An 18,067-nucleotide genomic window follows, 5' to 3' on the forward strand; every position below is an offset into this window, starting at 1 on the left:
GTTGTATTTTAATGAATCTGACTATAGCGAATCACAATTGTAATTATTTATATAGACTTTTGCTTGGACCTGGTCAATTGGTACTAAATATTATAATTTAATTAAGCATTAAAATTATTATAAAATTATTAAATTAAGTATTTCAAAAGGAGGGGACATTATTGATAAAAACGTTGAGAAACATACAGTGGCGTTACTACAGTAAGCAGACAGACGAGACAGTAGTTCAAAGCATTTATTGCATTTTTTTATTATTTTTTTTTAGAAAACAATACAAAATTCTGTAGCAACTGTCATAAATGTTGCCTTGAGTGAACTGCAATCATTCACATGGTACAGTAAAGTGCTTATTTGAAATCAGAAAAAAAAAAAATTGTACTGGGAAAAAAAGGGATGTATTCATTTTCAAATTTCTTTCCCATTAACTACAATGGGCTCGGGTTCGATTTCAGTGTTAAAATGTCCAAAAATGAGTAGAGAAATGCTATCAACATTGACAGAAAAAAAAACCCCACATTATGTCCATGAAACTATCTTCATAAAACATGTGATAAATGTTGCTGGATTGTAAATGCGTTTGCCTGTTGGGCTACATTCATAAATGGTGTTGGTGGTTGGTATGGTGGGACTGTCCATTTCAATGAATGAGTTGAATTTTTAACACTTTCCTTACTTCAAAAAAATGACTTTACAATATAAAAAGTTTTGCTAGGCTTTAAAGGATATAATTTTGTCCCCGTTAAAAGGCAGTCTGAAAAAAAGCTACCGGGTAGAAATGGTCAGGACCAAGAGAAAAAAACTCAACTATATACCATTCAGGCTGTTGACAGAGTTTTGGCCAGAAGTCTGTGCGTTGTTTTTTTTTTTGAGTATCCAACCCTATCAAAAAAGTAGGGACTTAACTTGTACGATGCTCAAAAAAAAAAGTGAGAGAGAAAAAGGCAGAATACTGAACTGTATTGGTATGTTTTCAAGACCCCAAGATTGCCTTGATCGTTAGCTTAATGCTTTTAAAAGTTTACCAATAGCAAAAAGGAGTTTCCCAAACGGAGAAGAAACAGCTGCATACACAAATTCAAGTAAGTCTTAGTATAAGACATAAACCCCCATAACTATGCATCTTGTAGAAAGTTTTTTTTTTTTTTTTTTTAAGAACTATTTCAGTGTCCTATATATCAGCATAATGGGTCCTTTTGACACCAAGGGAGCCATTTTAACATAGTACCGTTGCTGCAGTGCTGGTAACAGGACACGGACAATCAAAAAAGTTCCCCCATTTTGTCACTGTTAGGTGATGGATTTACACGTTTTGTTCAATGTCGTGACTTGAACCGTCTTTGGTGAAATGGCTACAGTGTTATGAAAACCTCACCACCCATCCATTACCTGTCAGCTTCAGAATGAGCTTAATGAACTTTATATCTGAACAAAAACAAAAAAAAAAAAATATTATTGCCAACTCTTAAAGCTATAGTGCGTAGGTTTTTCCATATAAATGAATGCCGGTTACATTCAAGCCATCACCAGAATAAGTTGATCAAGCCTATTGGCTCCACAAAGCTCTGAAAAGTGGCAGCGTTTACAAACTGGTGTTGCCCCCGTCCCCAGACACTGGTGCAGGAACTCAGAAAATTCTCAAGAATGGTTTCAGTTGTCGATTCTACTGCTAAGAAAAAACCTGGACGTACAGCAGAAGTTATAAAAATCCATGAGCAATCGCAGAGGGCTTATATCATGTAGCTGCGCTGACAATGTTGTAATAATTACTGAGAATTCCTCATGGGGGGGGGGGGCAACAGAAGATACGCACTATAGCTTTAAACATAAAAAAATAAAATCACCTTCCCTGGGCATGAACGCTCCAGATCAACTTAACTTTTCCAACATCTTACACACACCACGTACTTTGAACTTTCTTAAAAACACAAAAGAATACCAAAAAAAAAAGGAAAACATCCGGTGTTTCACCCTGAACTGAACGACACCTGCATGAAAACCATATAGAAAATAAAAAGCTTGACAGCCATTTAGAAAGAAAAAAATAAATGAAAAAAAATCATCAGTGTGGCACATTGACATGGAGTTTTTCAACACATGAAAAAATAAAGTAAACTTAATACAGCTACATATCCGTGGAAGACTTTTTTTTGTTGTTTTTTTCTTTTTGTGGAATGTTTTTTTTCCATATTTTTTCTGCCTCTTATGAAATTAATTTTAATTCGTTATGCCCTTTATTTTGAAAGGGATGTCTTGATAAAAGATAAGACAGTCAATAGTGAACCCTTGGGAATTGTATCGAATGTATTTGAGTAATAAACAACACTTTGGGTCAAATCGGCCAAAATGTGCTTCTTTCAAAACCACCATTGAGAGTTTTTAAACCTTTTACTGGTCAATGTTTAAATCTAATGCGTAAATTGATTTTGAGGGAAAAAAAAAAAAAAAAATGCATGTGGTTGTGGCAAGGGGACACGTCATGAATTCTCTACAATGAAAAAGGAACACTGACCCAATTTAATTTGCCTAGCCGTTTTTAAAAACATAATCAGCTTGCACCAACATACCAGATGTACTTCATAGCTTAGCTCAGAAAAGTCTTACTTTTTCGGGGTGTAATAGTTTAATTCCATATTATTACACTTGCTTGATGGTCTCATATGAACACAAAAAAAAAAGGTGTGGGGCCACTGATAATAAAGTTGGCATACACGTTCGTATGAATTGGTGCAACAAGTAAATCATGGCTGACATTCGTAGCTATGGGTAGCATTAAGTGCGCGGCCACCAGGCTAGATGAATGAGTGCTTGTTTTTAATCATAAACTTTTACACAAGAGGCTCAGTGTTGAGGAACCTTTGGATGAAAAAAAAAAAAAAAAAAAAAAAAGTGTGTATATAAAAATTATATCTTAAGTCCCCAAGCCAAATTTCGGCTAACAGCCCCCTTCCGAGTAACCCATTTAAACTGAATCCTTTTCGGGACAGGAACAGCCTCCATCTTGGCATATTGCATAAGCTTGTGTGTATCTGCAGATGGGCCATTCATGCGTATACATACAGGCAAAGAGAACATTCCAGATAACGTAATAATTCACAGTGGATCCAAGTTGTAACGTGGGAGCAGCACAACAGGTTTTAGTCCTTTGGTGTCTGAGCTTATTTTTCAAAGAAGAAGAACATAACAATAAAATGTTTTGATTTTTCTTCGGAACTGAGTTATGAAAAAGAAAATTTAACATAACTTAGAAAATACTTCTCTCTCCCATATCGTTAACCGGCCCGACCTCTCAAACACCCTGACGTGCACATATGTACATACATATACCTGTGTGTGTGTTTGCTATATGCAGGCCCTGGGCTGACGTGTGCTTCAGAAGTGCTGCAGTAGGGCAGAAGGCATTTTTCAAAAAAGAGCATAATCTCCCTTTTACAGCGAGGCAAGAAAACGCCTTGAATGGCAAAGGAAGCAGCCCGGGCCAGCTGGAGTCCAGTCAGGGTGAGAGAGATATAAGGGCCGGTATCGGAGAGGGAGAGTCTTTTAAATGTGGACTTTGAATCTTTTTAAACGGAAACGGTCGGATGTCCATTTTGTAGGGGGGGGGGGGGGGGGGGTCGAGAGGGAAATGACACAAAAGTTTTCAGGCACAGTCTCCCACGATGACCAGAGGGGCCAGCAGCTGGCGGAGCTCTGCGGCAGACACGGGCCCTCCTTTGGGCAGGCTGTCCCTCTGTCTGCGCCGGGCCAGGTTGGAGCTGGAGAGGCGCAGAGACTTGCCCCGAGCGGTGATGATGAACGGGGCCTCGTGGTGATGCTGGTCCTCGATGTCGTCCTGCTCCGCCAGCTGACGGTTCACTGCCATCGCCTTGTCCGCAAAGAACGTCAGATCCCTGGCTTTGCTGGTTCTGGTGGGCAAGAGAAGAGGGGGAAGACATTAGGAATGGAAATCATTACAGACAAGTTGCATATCGTTAGCCTCATAGCATAATTGCCTAAATCATATTTACTCTACTTTTACTATACATCTAATCTATTCTACATTTACTTTTCGTTAGCCTAACAGCATAATTGCCTAAGTCATATTTTAAGGGTTAGAGAGTAGGGTAAAGTAGATATAGAATAGAGTAGATGTAGAGTAAATATGATTTAGGCAATAATGCTATGAGGCAAACAAATTATGTTTGAGGCTCAAATGTGCAATATGAAACAGAAGTGGGGTCTAAACTGTATCCTATTTTTTAATCTATCACTATTGTGTGTTTTTACTTTGAGTGTTCAGAAAAATTAAAAACATAATATTTTTATCAACCCATTTATTACTAATGCCACATTTTGCAGTAGCAATACAATGACAAATAAACGTCCTAATGTCCAAAGTAATGCAGTGTTCTGTAAAGGTTACATTCTCTCACCTTTGATGCAGGAAGTTTGATGGGAAAGCGTAATAAGCGCCCTGAAGAAAAAAAAAAAAAAAAAACAATACATTAGAAACTGCAACACCTAGCTCAACAAAAACATGTCTCTTAAAAAGACAGAAATAAATATATATATAAAATTCAATGTGCTTGATGTTTGAGACTCACCCCCGTCACCCAGGGATGCAGCAGCACCTGGTTGGCACTCAGGCGTTTTTTGGCGTCGCGGACGAGAAGTTTGGATATGAGGTCTTTGGCACTTGAGGAGATGTGAGCCCATTCCTTCTCTGGATACTCGTATTTCCCTTCCTGAATACTCTCAAACAAATGGTTCTAGAAAAACGGACATAAACAAAAAAAGAAAGTTAGATTAACCTGGATGGAGACATTATGCTAATTGTTTTAGCATAACTTTGGGTCAACATTTGTTTTTTAGCTTGTTGCGTCACTCTGCACCTATTGACTACCAGTGTTTGAGCTAAGCTACCTAGCGATGAGCGACCTTTGACCATTTCTTCTTCAAAAATGCACACATGGTTTAAGTCATGGTTTCTGTGGCCTCTCGCATCAAAGAGTTAAAGAAAAAAAAGAAAAAATACAATTGAACTTTTCCTTTAAGTCCTGCAAAGAGATTCAAGCTCAAATGCATCATATTCTTACCTGGCAGGTGTGGCAAGGTTCCCCCAGTTCCCAGCCGCAGTCCCCTCCGCAGCGACCCACGAACGGCGGGTATCCACTCAGCATGATGTAGAGGATGACCCCCAGGCTCCACAGGTCGCAGCGCTTATCGTAGATGGTCGCCTCCTCACTGAAGGCCTCCACCACCTCGGGAGCCATGTACTCTGCTGACCCACACTGGAACACACAAGACAAAGAAATACTTTGTTAGCAACAGCAGAAAGGGATTTTAAAAGCCCCTGTATAGTAACCCAAAATCCTACCATGTTATTTGGGGAGTTAGCTGCATGATAGTAAAGCATCTGAAAATAGTTATAGGCATATTTATCAACCCAATACAAAGATATTGTCATACAAGTTTGATACACTTTATAGAAGCTCTGGTTTAGATGAAGCGTGCTATGCTCTGGTTCTCATGACAACACAAGTATTTATATATATATTATTTACAATTTTAGCCCAGGTCTCCAGAGGGCTTTATAAAATGAAAACAAGCCTTTCTCTTCTCTGCTGCAGCCCTACATTCCTTCCCTCAGCTGATACCTCGTGGTTGCCAGTGTTAAACGCTGTGGGGCCAGTTGTGTTCAGTGGAGGCAGCCTGTGACAGTCACATGCTTATAGCTGCTAGAGACGGACGGGTCCATTTAAAAAAAGGGCCTTATACAGCTTTTCTCAATTTGAATGGAGACTTAACATGGGAACATTGTGTTCAATTCTAAGACTGGAGGCGGGTAGGGCTAGGCTGAATCAAAGCAGGTTAGTGAGTGGGTAGAGACAGTAGGGAGAAGCAGTGATTCATTGCTTTGACTGTCCATCTGTATGTAAGCCTGGCAGACGGGGACTTGTTATGTAGCTACGGAGAGAAACGAGGCCAAACTACTGAGCAGGGCAAAGAGGATTGTTGTCCTGCAGAGGTACAGACCGGGGCAGAGCCAAGGTTACATAATGTGGAAACACAAAACACCTCATGCTGCTTTAATGTGATGGAAACAAGACGGGCAGGTCTCTAGTTCAACTTAAGAATGTGTGTGGTCATACGAGTCGGAGATGTTTTTTCATGTCAAAAGTTTGGATTGCTCTCACTTTAACTTTATTTATATAGCGCCTTAAGTGTGTGGTATTATACAAACAATCATATATACACATACAGGACTTAATCAAGTAATTAGATTCTTTGTAGATTTCTATAGGATTTACTTATTGAAGGAAACTAGTATTCTTCCAAAAAACCTGTTCTGAGAATACCAGCGCATCCATCCTTTGAGCAATCTCTTCTTTTCTAAACTGTAGCCCACAGCCAACCATGTTTATTTTGAAGTGCTTTGTCCCAAGTGAAGCCTACATCCTGGCAGACCACTGTGGCCTTCTATCCTTCCATCTGTTTACATTGATGTATTGTGCCCCGGTAGCTTGTCCCAGCTGTCTCTCTACTCCTCCTCCTCTTCCGCTCCTTATGTAATGAAACCCACTGCATAGGAATGTCGGACAAAGCTGCTTCTGTTGGATCCAAAACCACCCAACCCCCCCCTCAACCCAACCCCCATGTTTCTACCAACAACATCATCATGTCTGCTGGGGTGACTGCATACAGACGGGCCCCAAGGATTCAGGACCGATGCCAAGAAAGAAAGAAAAAAGGGATATTTTTGGCTACCAAGGTGCCCCTCAAACTAGAAAGGTGATGCAATAGCAGTGCTATCAAAACAGCTAATCAAGGCTGTTTAAAAATACCTCACCAATCAAAGACAAGTTAGTATCAAGATAGCAATGACAGCCGGCAACTTCTAGTGATAAGAGCTCAAGTTAGGGTGGAGGGGGGGGGGGTCAGGAAAATAAGGGCTGCGCTCCAAGCACCAGTTGTTTTTGATAGGGCAGTGATTGTGTACTAAAAACAGATTTCTTCTGTACTGCTCATTTGTTTACAATAAGGATAATTTAAAAAACATAGAATAACGTTTATTTAAAAACAAGCAAGAGGCAAGTTTAAGGTGTGATGTTATGATGAAAAAAACAAGTAAAAGTATCATCCAATTGTGTGCCTACTGCATGCAAACCGCATACTTTCATAATCAGCTGTGAGTATGTGGGAAAGTACAAAAGGAAATCAGGCGATTTCTGGAAAGTTATCACGAGTCCTTGGTTGCAACCTCAAACATCCTGTTGAGAAAAGCACCTTGTTGAACTCGCATCCTGTAAGCTGTCGGTAGGTAGAAGGTGCCGCTAATCAGCTGATGATAGCGCTTAGGATTTGTTGGAACTGGCAGCTGTGGGACTTTCCTGCAGCCCATGTGACTGATCAGGCCATACTGAACGACACACCTCTCCTCTGCCCATTGTAAAAACCTCAGGGTAATCTCAAGAGGCTTAAACAGGAAGCAGCAACAGACCTGTTCTAAGAGTCATGCAAGCAGCTGCGCCCGCAAACTGCGTCAACAAACCAACAAGGGCAATTACTGCAAGTTTGTTTTTGTTTTGAAAAAAAAAATGCATGTCGCATCTTGTTGCACTTCCCACGTTTTTTTTCTTTCCTTTCTCAACTGCTGCTGCACACGTGCGGCATCAACATCCCAACAGCCAAGGTTTATTTCTTGCCAAGAAAAAGATGACAGGCAGGCAGACACATGTTCATGTTTCTTGGTAAACTAAAATAGACTTTTTCCCTAGAAAGGGCTCGTCTCCTCTTGTGTTACCGTCTTTCTGGCTCGTATTAAGAGCATAAGAAAAAAAAGATGTGCACTCCATATGCTTACATTATCAAACAGCCCTTACATAAAGTTAACTAGACATATTCTGTACGAAAATGTTAGTACCATAACAATAGCCTTTTCCTAGACAGGCACTTCTCTAGTGTTAACTCCAAGCGGGCTTGCATAACTAAACATTTCCACTGTAAACATACACTTTCAAACCGCCCTTACATAAAGTTAACTAGACATTCTGTAGGAACAATTCTTTGCCACATAAAATAGCCTTTTCCTAGAGAGGGCCGCCCTCCTCTTATGTAACCATCATTCTTGCTTTGCACAAGAGCACAACAAAAATAATCCACCATGAACTTACATTTTTCAAGGAGCCCTTACATGAAGTAAACTGAACACATTCTGTTTTATCAGGAGGAATATTCTTAGTAATCAAAAACAGCCTTTTCCTAGAGACATCCCCCTCTAGCGTTAACACCATTCTGGCTTGCATTACAGCACTTCAAAATAAATATGACCTGTACTGTAAACATACATTTTCAGCCCATTACATAAAGCTAACCTGACCACATTCTCTTGTATTAGGAACATAAGCAAATACAGCAAACTGCACGGTGTGTTGTGTTGTGCAACAGCAACTGTAGGAATGTGTGGCCAGAAAGAGAGGGGTGGGGGGGGCTTGGAGGGGGGCCGGATGAGCGAGAGCCAATAGTGAGATGAAAAATCAGATAACATTGTTCCTGTGATCGAGGCACAAGGAAAACAAGCCCAGTGCGCATGAGCAGCAAAGCAACATACTGGGGCCTGTTTCTAACCCCTCCCATATTCCCCTCCCCCGCCCACTCCCACAGCCAATCACAGGGCAGTTGCTAGGTATATGGGCAAAGGGCTGAAACATTCTAGAACAAGCCTTATGTTATGCACAGCAGCCTTTGTATGAAAGGGGCCATAAAGAAAGCGCAGAGCAGCACTAGGGTTGGTTGGGGCCAGTGAGTGAGTGGCTGGGCGGAGATAAGAGGCTAGATGGATGTTTTTCTGCCCCGTACCACACAGAGAGAGAAAAAGGGGAAATGAGAGAGAGTGTTTTGGTTTCACTAGAACAACTTCTTCTATCGTCGGATGTAGTGGCCTTGTAAGAAAGTCACTGTGTTCTTCTCTGTGAGGTCTTATTATTAAACACAAGGCTATGTTGCTGTGCCTTGTACACAAAAAGCTTTTTTTTTTTCATCCCATTGAAATGTTCTGCATTAGATTAAGTCTTGCGGTGATGCACTCACAAAAACAAAGATGTTTGACGAATATATAACTGAAGTATGAATGCTAAGAGTGTACATGAAATATGTTAGGGGATTGTTGGGGTAGACAAAAAGCCTATTTAATGTATATAGATGGTTTCTGTGACCTTCTTTCATTGCCTTGTAACATGCAAGTAAAGTAATGTTAAAAGTGTAGGTGCAGCAAGCTAAGAATTCCACATATATCTTTTCGGGACAGTCCTGTATAAAAGTGTGTTTTATATTTTAGTTTTTAAGGCATTGACTACATGTTTGTTTACCAACGTCTTGCCTGAGCATGTCGACTATAAGCTGGAAAATGACAGAAATAAACTAAACTTAAAAACAGCCCAGAGCGACCTATATATACAACCCGACTACTCAGAAACAAACACACAATCCTTTGGGTCATACATGTAATCCCTTGTAGACTAAACACGAGGTCTCATGGCCCCAAATCCCCTCGCCCGATACAGACAGTCGGTCTAAGGGGATGGGCCTTCTAGTCATTAGCTGAAGCAAGATGAAGTTACAAGTGTAGAAAACTCCCCAACCCACTCCTACATTCCTGCTACCCTTCACCTGCTACGCCCCATCCATCAAGCCCTCCAACGACAGTGTGTGTTGACACAAAATCAAGAGCTTGCCAGTTCTACTTTAGCAAAAAGGGCTTTTTCCCTGGTACTTTGTTGAACAATCATAACCCCCGCAGAAACTCATGGACATTGTCCTCACTATTTGCGTGCGATAAGCAACAGGACGTTGACATTAAAACTACTAAGGGAAGTGTCGCCGATATGGCACAAGATAAAGGGAAAAGTTTAAAAAGCCAGCCAGGGACATTTAGGAAGCAATGCACGTCATTTCAGAGAATCTAAACTACAATAACATCAAAAAAAAAAAAAAAAAAAAAAAAAAAAAACATTCTCAGGCCACTAAAGGATTGCCCAATACGAAGCAAGGCGGTCCAACATGATAAAGACTGGTTTTACAATCTGAAAAACAGCCTCCCTCTTAAAACATACGATAGCATTTTGGTGGCTGAAACAGACATCTAAAATGTTTGATGTGGACTTACGGGAGTGAGGAGCTCGGGGGTGGAGATTGGGGAGCTGTCGCTGTTCAACTTGATCCCGCTGCCCAAGTCAAAGTCACAGATCTTGACTGGGGAAATCTGACAAAGACACAATAGGTTCAGAATCATAAAAATCATCAATATTTTGATTTCATATCATTTGAGTGGATTACGGTATCCACTTGTGAGAGCAGATATTTCCGCTGTACGTTTATCATTACAAAAGGGTTTCGTATCACCGTTTTAGATAAGACTATATCACAGTTTATCACCACATTAGTCGCCCTTTGAACTAATTGGTTTCATAAACATGTTTGCGGTAAACTCACCTTATCGGCGCTCTCACAGAGAATGTTTTCCGGCTTCAGATCTCTATGTGCCATTCCTTAATAAAAATAATAATAAAAATCAGTTAGTAACATCTAGCCATTGTGATAGAAGGAAAAAGTATTATATTAGTTTGAAAATCAGGACAGGCTATTTTGTCCAGTGATCCATTTTAGCTTCTGTTAAGTCTAAACTTATACAAGCCCCATTTGAAGGCATGCATATAATAGCCTTGGGGATTGTATAACCTTCCGATGATCAAGGAGAGTAATAAAAAAGGCCTTTAAGAGTAATCGTACCCTTGTTATGCAGGAAATCTAGAGCACTGGCAATGTCCTGCACGACCACACTGGCTTCCTTCTCACTGAAGTGTCGTCTTTTGTGAATTTGGGCCAAGATTGACCCTGGTAGGGAGAGGGGAAAAACAAGGTTATTAGCACGATTTACAAGCACAAAAAAAAAAAATCATATAATGAATGCCTTGTCACATACACAAATCAAATGGGATGGGCAAATGCATTACAGAACTAAAAAATAAAATGTTAGACTGACCTCCTCTCAGCTTTTCAAAGACCAGGTAGAATTTGTCTTCCTCTTCGAAGAACTCCACCAGTTCCAGGATGTTACTGGAGAAAATAAACAGAAAAGAAAATATGAGCCGGTGGTAATCCAGTCATGATTCATGCACTATGTGGGTCAGTCATTCTGTGGCATGTCTTTAAACATTCATCAGGGGGCATTACAAGTGTCACGTGTAACTGAACTGTGACACTGGCTTTAATCTTGCATATGTCACATAAATGGTCATCAATATGCACCGTCAACATCGCTTAAAAACAATATATATGTAAAGAATATTTCAAAAAAAAAAAAAATCCCCCCCATAAATGATTTTTATTAATTTTTTTTTTTTTTTTTTGGACACAACATAAAAAAAAATATATATAAAAAAAAAAAGTACAATCATAAAATAAAAAGTGAATGTACTACTATTGTTGGTCATTACCTATGGCCCTGGCACTGGTAGAGCATCTCAACCTCACGGAAGACTCGGCTGCGGCTGTGCCCTGGTCTTTTCTCAATGATCTGCAACACAATAACAGAATGGGTAAGTCACAGTCACACCATCTAAAAATAGCTCACTGAACACATTGCTTTCATTGCCTTTGTGTTTTTTCCACAGCAGTAGAAATGGAAGAGGACATTTATGAACCAAGCCGAGCCAACCAGACCAGTTAAAGAGTTAATAGTGTGGGTGAAGGCTGTCACCATAACATTGCACCACAAAGCCCCACCCAGGGCTGTGTTTACTGTACAGCAGGCGGTTTGCACTGATTATATATATTTCAAATGATGCAGCGCCCTTTAAAAAAAAAAAAAAAAGGTGGAGTCAGCGATTATAGAGATTGCCCACTTTAGCAAGCAAAATGCCCATTTACAGAGCCTAGGCTGTGTATTAACACTGGATTTTTTGGGAGTGCGAACAGGTAGAGGATCGTAAGGAGATAGTCAGTGATTTTGACAAAACGTGATTGACATCAAGTCGCTGACTGCACCTTTAAACGCTTTATTCCTGATCAAACCTGCACACTTCCCCACTTTTCTACCTCTATCAAACCTCCTGACAGTTGAAAAGAGAATTTAACCTACTTTCTGAGCGCAGCTGGCAAAGCCAAGACATAACTGAATGAGAACAAAAAAGGCAGCCAGCTCTAAACTTAGCCCCATCATGTGTGACCCATATTTAAACCTTAACTGCTCTTCAGGAGGCACTAAGTGTTCCATTGAACCATCCAAACAATCTAAATGTGTTGACGATAAACACAAAGAAACAGTCTAAATATAACCTGTTTGCTGCCTGGAACTAGAGCACAGAAGGGGGCCTGCCACCAGCTGCACGTCCTGCCAAGTGAGACAGAATAATAGACTGCTGACACCGGAGCAAAAGGCCTGAATTTTCCAGCCCCGTGTTATGTTATTGTGTGGGGGGCTGGTGTTGGCTGCCATGTTTCTCTTCCTGGGAGCTGGATTACAGCTGCTATTGAAGCGCGCTGGGGCTCAAAGTTTGCAGTGTGCGTCTGGGATTAATGAAAAGAGGCCGCTGCACTGTTAGCGTCTGAGTCAGCAGCAAAACTAGCAACTAGCCCCCCCAATCAGTTCACTTTCCTCCTGATCATATTTCACACACACACACCTCTCGCCCTGATAACCGACATGTGCAGAATGCAAAACACGGGCCCAGCCAACAGGATGCATTATCTACATGATAAGTGGGTCAGCAGCTATTTGCAAGGGAGTGGATTTATGGCCGTTTATCCAAATCGCAGATCAGAATGACAACAGCATTCGGCAAAACAAGGTTCTACTAACCCTGCGTTGCAAATCGCATACTCTTTTGACTATTGGCTACTACAGCTGATCATAACAAGTACTTAGTCTGCATGCAGTAGGCATACAATTGGGACATACTTTTACTTCAGTTCTTTCTTCATAACAATGCACCTTGAAATTGCTTATAAAGCTGTTGAAATAAAATGCGGCATCCTGCGTCTGACCACATGTATTGGGACATCCTAAATCTGTTTCTACCATACTAGACAGCAGGGAAGTATTGGTATTCACTGGAAGGCAGGCTTTATCCCAGTGCACGTTTCAGTCATACACCCGGGGCTGTGAAATATAAGGAGAGGGGCTTAGGTTTGTTTGGAACCAGAGCTTTGCGTCGGCATGCACACTGCACTGCCCACTGCCCGTCCTTGGTGCTCCGAGGCTTTTGTTACAATTGCAAAACAAGGAACGCACACACCCCCACCCACACACACACTCTCCCCTAGCTGTGAGGGGGGAGGGGAGAGGAGACAGGACATCTGGCAGTAGCAGTCTGAGCCCCCCTCCAGACTCCAAAATGACCTCCCAATAACAGCAGACCAGCCTGGCTGCTAGTTCCTCCCCCCCAAGGGATCTACCCAAGCATCCCAGGGTAAACAATACCAACAGATCATGCCCATGTGACACGAGTTTCAGCTCCCATTCCTCTGAAATATTTAGTGCTATGACATGGACACTTGCTCTGTGGGACAAACAAGCCTTTACCTGGCAAGAACTCAAACGTGTAATCGAGTAAACTAAAGAAAACTAGCTTTTTAAGTGTTTAGATCCAGCGTCCTAAAAGGATTAAGGGGGCCAATAACAAAGCCCAACTTCTACTTTTCTAAGACATCAGCAAAGAAGAAATTTCATAATATGAGTTTCTAAAAAAAAAAAAATGGAGGACGTAAAATGTTTATGTATAGGAATTGTGTAGGAAGTGTAGGAAGTGCGCGTGACTTTAAGACTTTAAGACGTGTATTCACAAAGTCCACAAGAGTCAGACTGTTCTGAGAGAGAAGCAGAACAAAGCAATGTAAACACCCCGGGGTCATAACTCTCACCCAGCAGCCAGCCCCGCTCCGCTCCTTCCGCCCTGTGTGGCTTTTGTTTTGGCCCAGTTACCAGCACACAATGTTCTCACTATGAGCGGCCCCTGTAGGCAACAGGAGTGAAGAAAAGAGCGAAAAAAAGAAAAGAAAAAAAAAAAAAATCGGGGGTGGGCATTCCCCTTACAGCGCTCCGATAGGCTGAAAAACTATAAAAACATTGGGGAGGGACGTGCCTGCTAGTGTAAAAAAAAAAAATAGTTCAGCACAAGAACACAGCCCAGATGAGAAGCCTGCAGACATCCGCTATAGACAGCTGAACTAAGGGAGAAAAACAAAGATGGATGACGCTGTTGAAAAAAAAAAAGCTTAACTCTGGTGCATTTAGTTTCCCCCCCCCCCCTCTATAGAATGTTGCATAATGTACACTGTACCGTTCTAAAACATTCTGCCCGGGGATCAACACTTTTCCTCAAAAAGATTTCTAAAGAACCAAAGAAGAGTACACAACATAGGACACAAGTGACCCACGTCTATCTAAGCCTTATTCCATTGAGCTATTCAACAGTATGTAGCAGCAAAGGGCTACTTCACATTCAAACACATTTAATCACTCAATTCACCCCTCATATAAAATGATAAAGTAACCAATTATGAAGTCCTAGAAAAGTAACATCTCTGTATTGATTACTAGCCGTGGCACCCGTCACACAGATGTCGTTGCTAAGTAACACTTATGCGGCAAATGCGACATTCACAGACACGAGAGAGAAGCACAGACTTGAGAGAAGTCAGGACTCTGTTCACAATGTTTTCAGATGCACTGCAGTCGGCGTTAACGTGAGTGGGAATGTCTGCTTTGCTCACCTTGACAGCGTACTCTTTGTTGGTGATGAGGTTGATGCATGTTTGCACTCTAGCGTAAGCGCCCTCTCCTAATAGCTCTTCCTGCAGCCTGTAGACATCTGTGGCACAGAGTTGAGACAAGTTAGAAATGATATGCTAACCCTGCATTCCAAATCGCATAATCTTTCTTTCTTTTTACTACATAATAAAGTACAGAAGAGTATTAGGGCCACAGGAGAGAAAAATAAAAATAAATCAGATAAAGAAGATTTTTTTTCATTATGTCGAGAAATGTCAAGAATTAAGAGGAATACTATAAAATGCTATTGGAGTTAGTGGGGCATTTATTTATTAATATACTACAATTGACATGCATCCTAAGTTTTTATAAAGAATCAGAACCTCACTAGTTTGTGCTAACAGCTCTTACCCTCGAATCTCCCAGTGAAACTGTCAGTTGCCCGGCAACGCTTCTTCTTCTTGTTTCTCTTTTTGGCATCGGGGATGTCGATAGGCTGGCTGGAAGGTATGTCTGTCAACACAGGAGCGCATTGGATTATGACAAGCTGGTTAGGGCCAGAACCAAAACAAGATCAAAAGAAAAGCACTAAAACTAAATGTGAGGCCAATGCAAATGTTTTTGTTGTGAGAAAAAAAAAAATACAATTTTGACAGGAAAGTAAGTTTTCAACAACACTCAAAGTCAAAACACTTACCATGTCTTGGGGAGGAATCAAAATTAAATGAATCAAGAAGATGGGATCCATTTTTAGTGATGCTGTCCGATTCGAATGGATTATGGCCCTATAGGGAGTAACAAACAATGGAAAAAAAAAAACGTGCTTGTTAAGATATGTTATCAATGAGAGCTATTAACTGAGAGCGTCAACTGCAAGTCATAGCCGATAAGGGTCTTTAGTTATCTCCCCCACCCCAACCATGAACTGAAATGACACAAAACCGCCTGTAAGAGAAAGGTAATCAATAGTTGACCCCATCTAAGACTACGCATACAGTATATTGCTAAATATGAATGGAAGACCCTTTCTGACGCAGGTATTCACACCTTATCTGTGAACTACTGCAGTTAAACTTTCATTATCTAGATATACACGTGAGGAGGAGGTGAGGGCGAAGCCACACAGCACGTTGTGGCAGCCAAACGGTTTGAGACGCCAACAGATGTGTTTATATATAGCAAGATGAGCACCTCTCGTACTAATGACAAATGTGCTCTCATTATAGGGACTTCCCAAAAGGCTTTTAAGGACAGCAGATCTACATTTAGGACCTAAAAGAAATGTAAAACTCACCTTGAAAGAGCGATGAAATCCAGTGACTTCGGTCATCTTGTTCTGCACCATTTTGCTTCGATTAGGGGTGATTCTTTTGGTGGATGTGAGGCGGCGGCAGTGGTTTTGGGATATCAATTTGCACTTCTCCGAAACACAAACTCGTTTCAGAGAGAGTCGCAAGTGATCACACTGCGCTGGCTGGTCAGCTTTGCTGCGGCGCTTTATACGGGAGCCCTGCGTGCACAATACAACACAAAAAAAATACACGGTTTAGCTTTACAAACCCACCACTACTAGACGATGCATTCACTCAAAATACCAACGTCTTATCACCAAAACTCTCGCTACGTTTAACTTTAAATGAATGAATTAACAAATAAAGCTAGTTTGCTCTTATTCGGTGATAAACAAGATAAAAACAATGAGTGCATCAACAACAGCTACGGCTAACTACAACGTCACCCACCATTAGCTTAGTTGTTAGTTTAGTTGGAGCCGTCTTTACATAAGCCTCGTTAAGCGGACACATCTTTAGATAAACGCGATACAACACTACAGTTTAGGTAGGAAAATACTGCAGTTTTGGTTATACAAATATGTCGGAAAGTCACGCTGCGCTCAGTTAATTAAATAGTAGGCTAAAGATAGCAGTCGCTACAACAGCCGCAGGGAAGCTAACGTTACCATTCTTCCGAGCCATAACGGTCAAGTCGTGAGCACTGCTCCAACTTGTAACCATGGATATAGAACAGAACAGTTCTAAATCTATGCTCGTAACCATGGATATAAAACAGTTCAGTATCTCGCAAACGGTCAAGTCGCTTGCTAGCACTTTTGTGGTTGCGAGTTGACGGTTATTATGACAGATTTAACTTCAACGACAACAAAAGGTTAGCGGCTACCGTTTACAATGTAACATCAATGCAGTTTTAAGAGGAAAAACGTCTGAATTTGCCCTCGCGAAATAACACTTCCATTCAAAAAAAAAAAATCCGTTGTGTACTCACCCCGTTGTTAATTTTACAGCTCCAGTGTTAGCGTGTTGTTTGACCCGCTGCTTCAAAAGCCGCAAAGGACGGTCGAGGGATGGAGGGGGCTATCGCCTGATAGGAAGTGCGTGGAAAGGTGCCTGGCTAGCAACTGCGTAGGTGCTTTTATAACCTCACCAGGCTGACTCCTCCTGCGCTCCTCCTCTCTTTTCATCTGGACTGCATCAACACACTCCAGCCAGGGATCACGTGCTTTCTAGAAACAGATAGGAAAGGCTTGGGCTGGTACCATTCACCTCGAAAAACTTCACTCGTCTTCAAGGTAAGACGCATAAATAGCTCCTCGAAATAGATAAGAAGTCAAACGACGGTTAACTCAACGAAGTGCGTCATGTCAGTGGTTTAAAATCGTTTTAGGTGTCATTTTGAACTAATTTCATTAAAGATTAAGGAATCTAAAAAGTGGTAATAGGCTGGCAACACACGAAATGGAACGCGGCGAATGAACCATGTTTTTTTTTAAGAAGCCATGGTGGCCATGCGGTGGGGGGATTTGGGATTTATGTATGTATTGGGACGTGCACGTCAGCATGTGTAAGTGAACCACGTCCACCAGTTTACACTATGAGGCTCTGAAATGAAAACAACCCGTTACTGTTGCTAGTACTGGACGTGAGGGAGGGGGTCACGTCACACTCAATGTTGCTTTAATCAATCAATCTTTATTTTTATACTCTCAAATAGCTCCATAGCGCTGCATAAAAAGTAAACAAGCAAACAAGAAATATAGGCTACACATAAAAAATGTACGTACAATATACATCAGCCATTTTAAGATGGTGTACTATGCAAGCTGTCATGCCAGTATTTTCGATCAAAATCAGCTCATTCTAGGCCTTGTAAGAGCTTCGTCATTGACGGATGCTATTTTTTCACACCTCCAAACGACTCTTTCTTACAAGCGCCTTGCATATATGAACACCAGAATAGACAAACAATTTGCTGGCACTATTTAATGTGGGACCTACAGCTGCACTCTCATTTCATCATATTTTG

General features: G+C 41.2%; 1 protein-coding gene across 1 annotated transcript; it reads right to left on the minus strand.

Annotated features, from left to right (window-relative positions):
• Window positions 1–230: 230 nt before the first annotated feature.
• mknk2b (MAPK interacting serine/threonine kinase 2b) lies at window positions 231–17,140 on the minus strand. Its single transcript, XM_080032952.1, has 14 exons — window positions 17,030–17,140; window positions 16,041–16,256; window positions 15,444–15,531; window positions 15,158–15,259; window positions 14,749–14,846; window positions 11,472–11,551; window positions 11,018–11,091; window positions 10,765–10,869; window positions 10,468–10,523; window positions 10,142–10,237; window positions 5,073–5,267; window positions 4,581–4,745; window positions 4,410–4,450; window positions 231–3,902 (listed from the first exon to the last, which is right to left on the minus strand). Exons 2-14 carry the CDS (start codon window positions 16,089–16,091, stop codon window positions 3,638–3,640), a joined length of 1,416 nt encoding a protein of 471 aa, XP_079889078.1. The 5' UTR covers window positions 16,092–16,256; window positions 17,030–17,140; the 3' UTR covers window positions 231–3,637.
• Window positions 17,141–18,067: the final 927 nt, after the last annotated feature.

The sequence above is a fragment of the Ammodytes marinus genome, assembly GCF_949987685.1.
Source record: "Ammodytes marinus genome assembly, chromosome: 8".
In the NCBI taxonomy this organism is placed as follows: domain Eukaryota; kingdom Metazoa; phylum Chordata; class Actinopteri; order Uranoscopiformes; family Ammodytidae; genus Ammodytes; species Ammodytes marinus.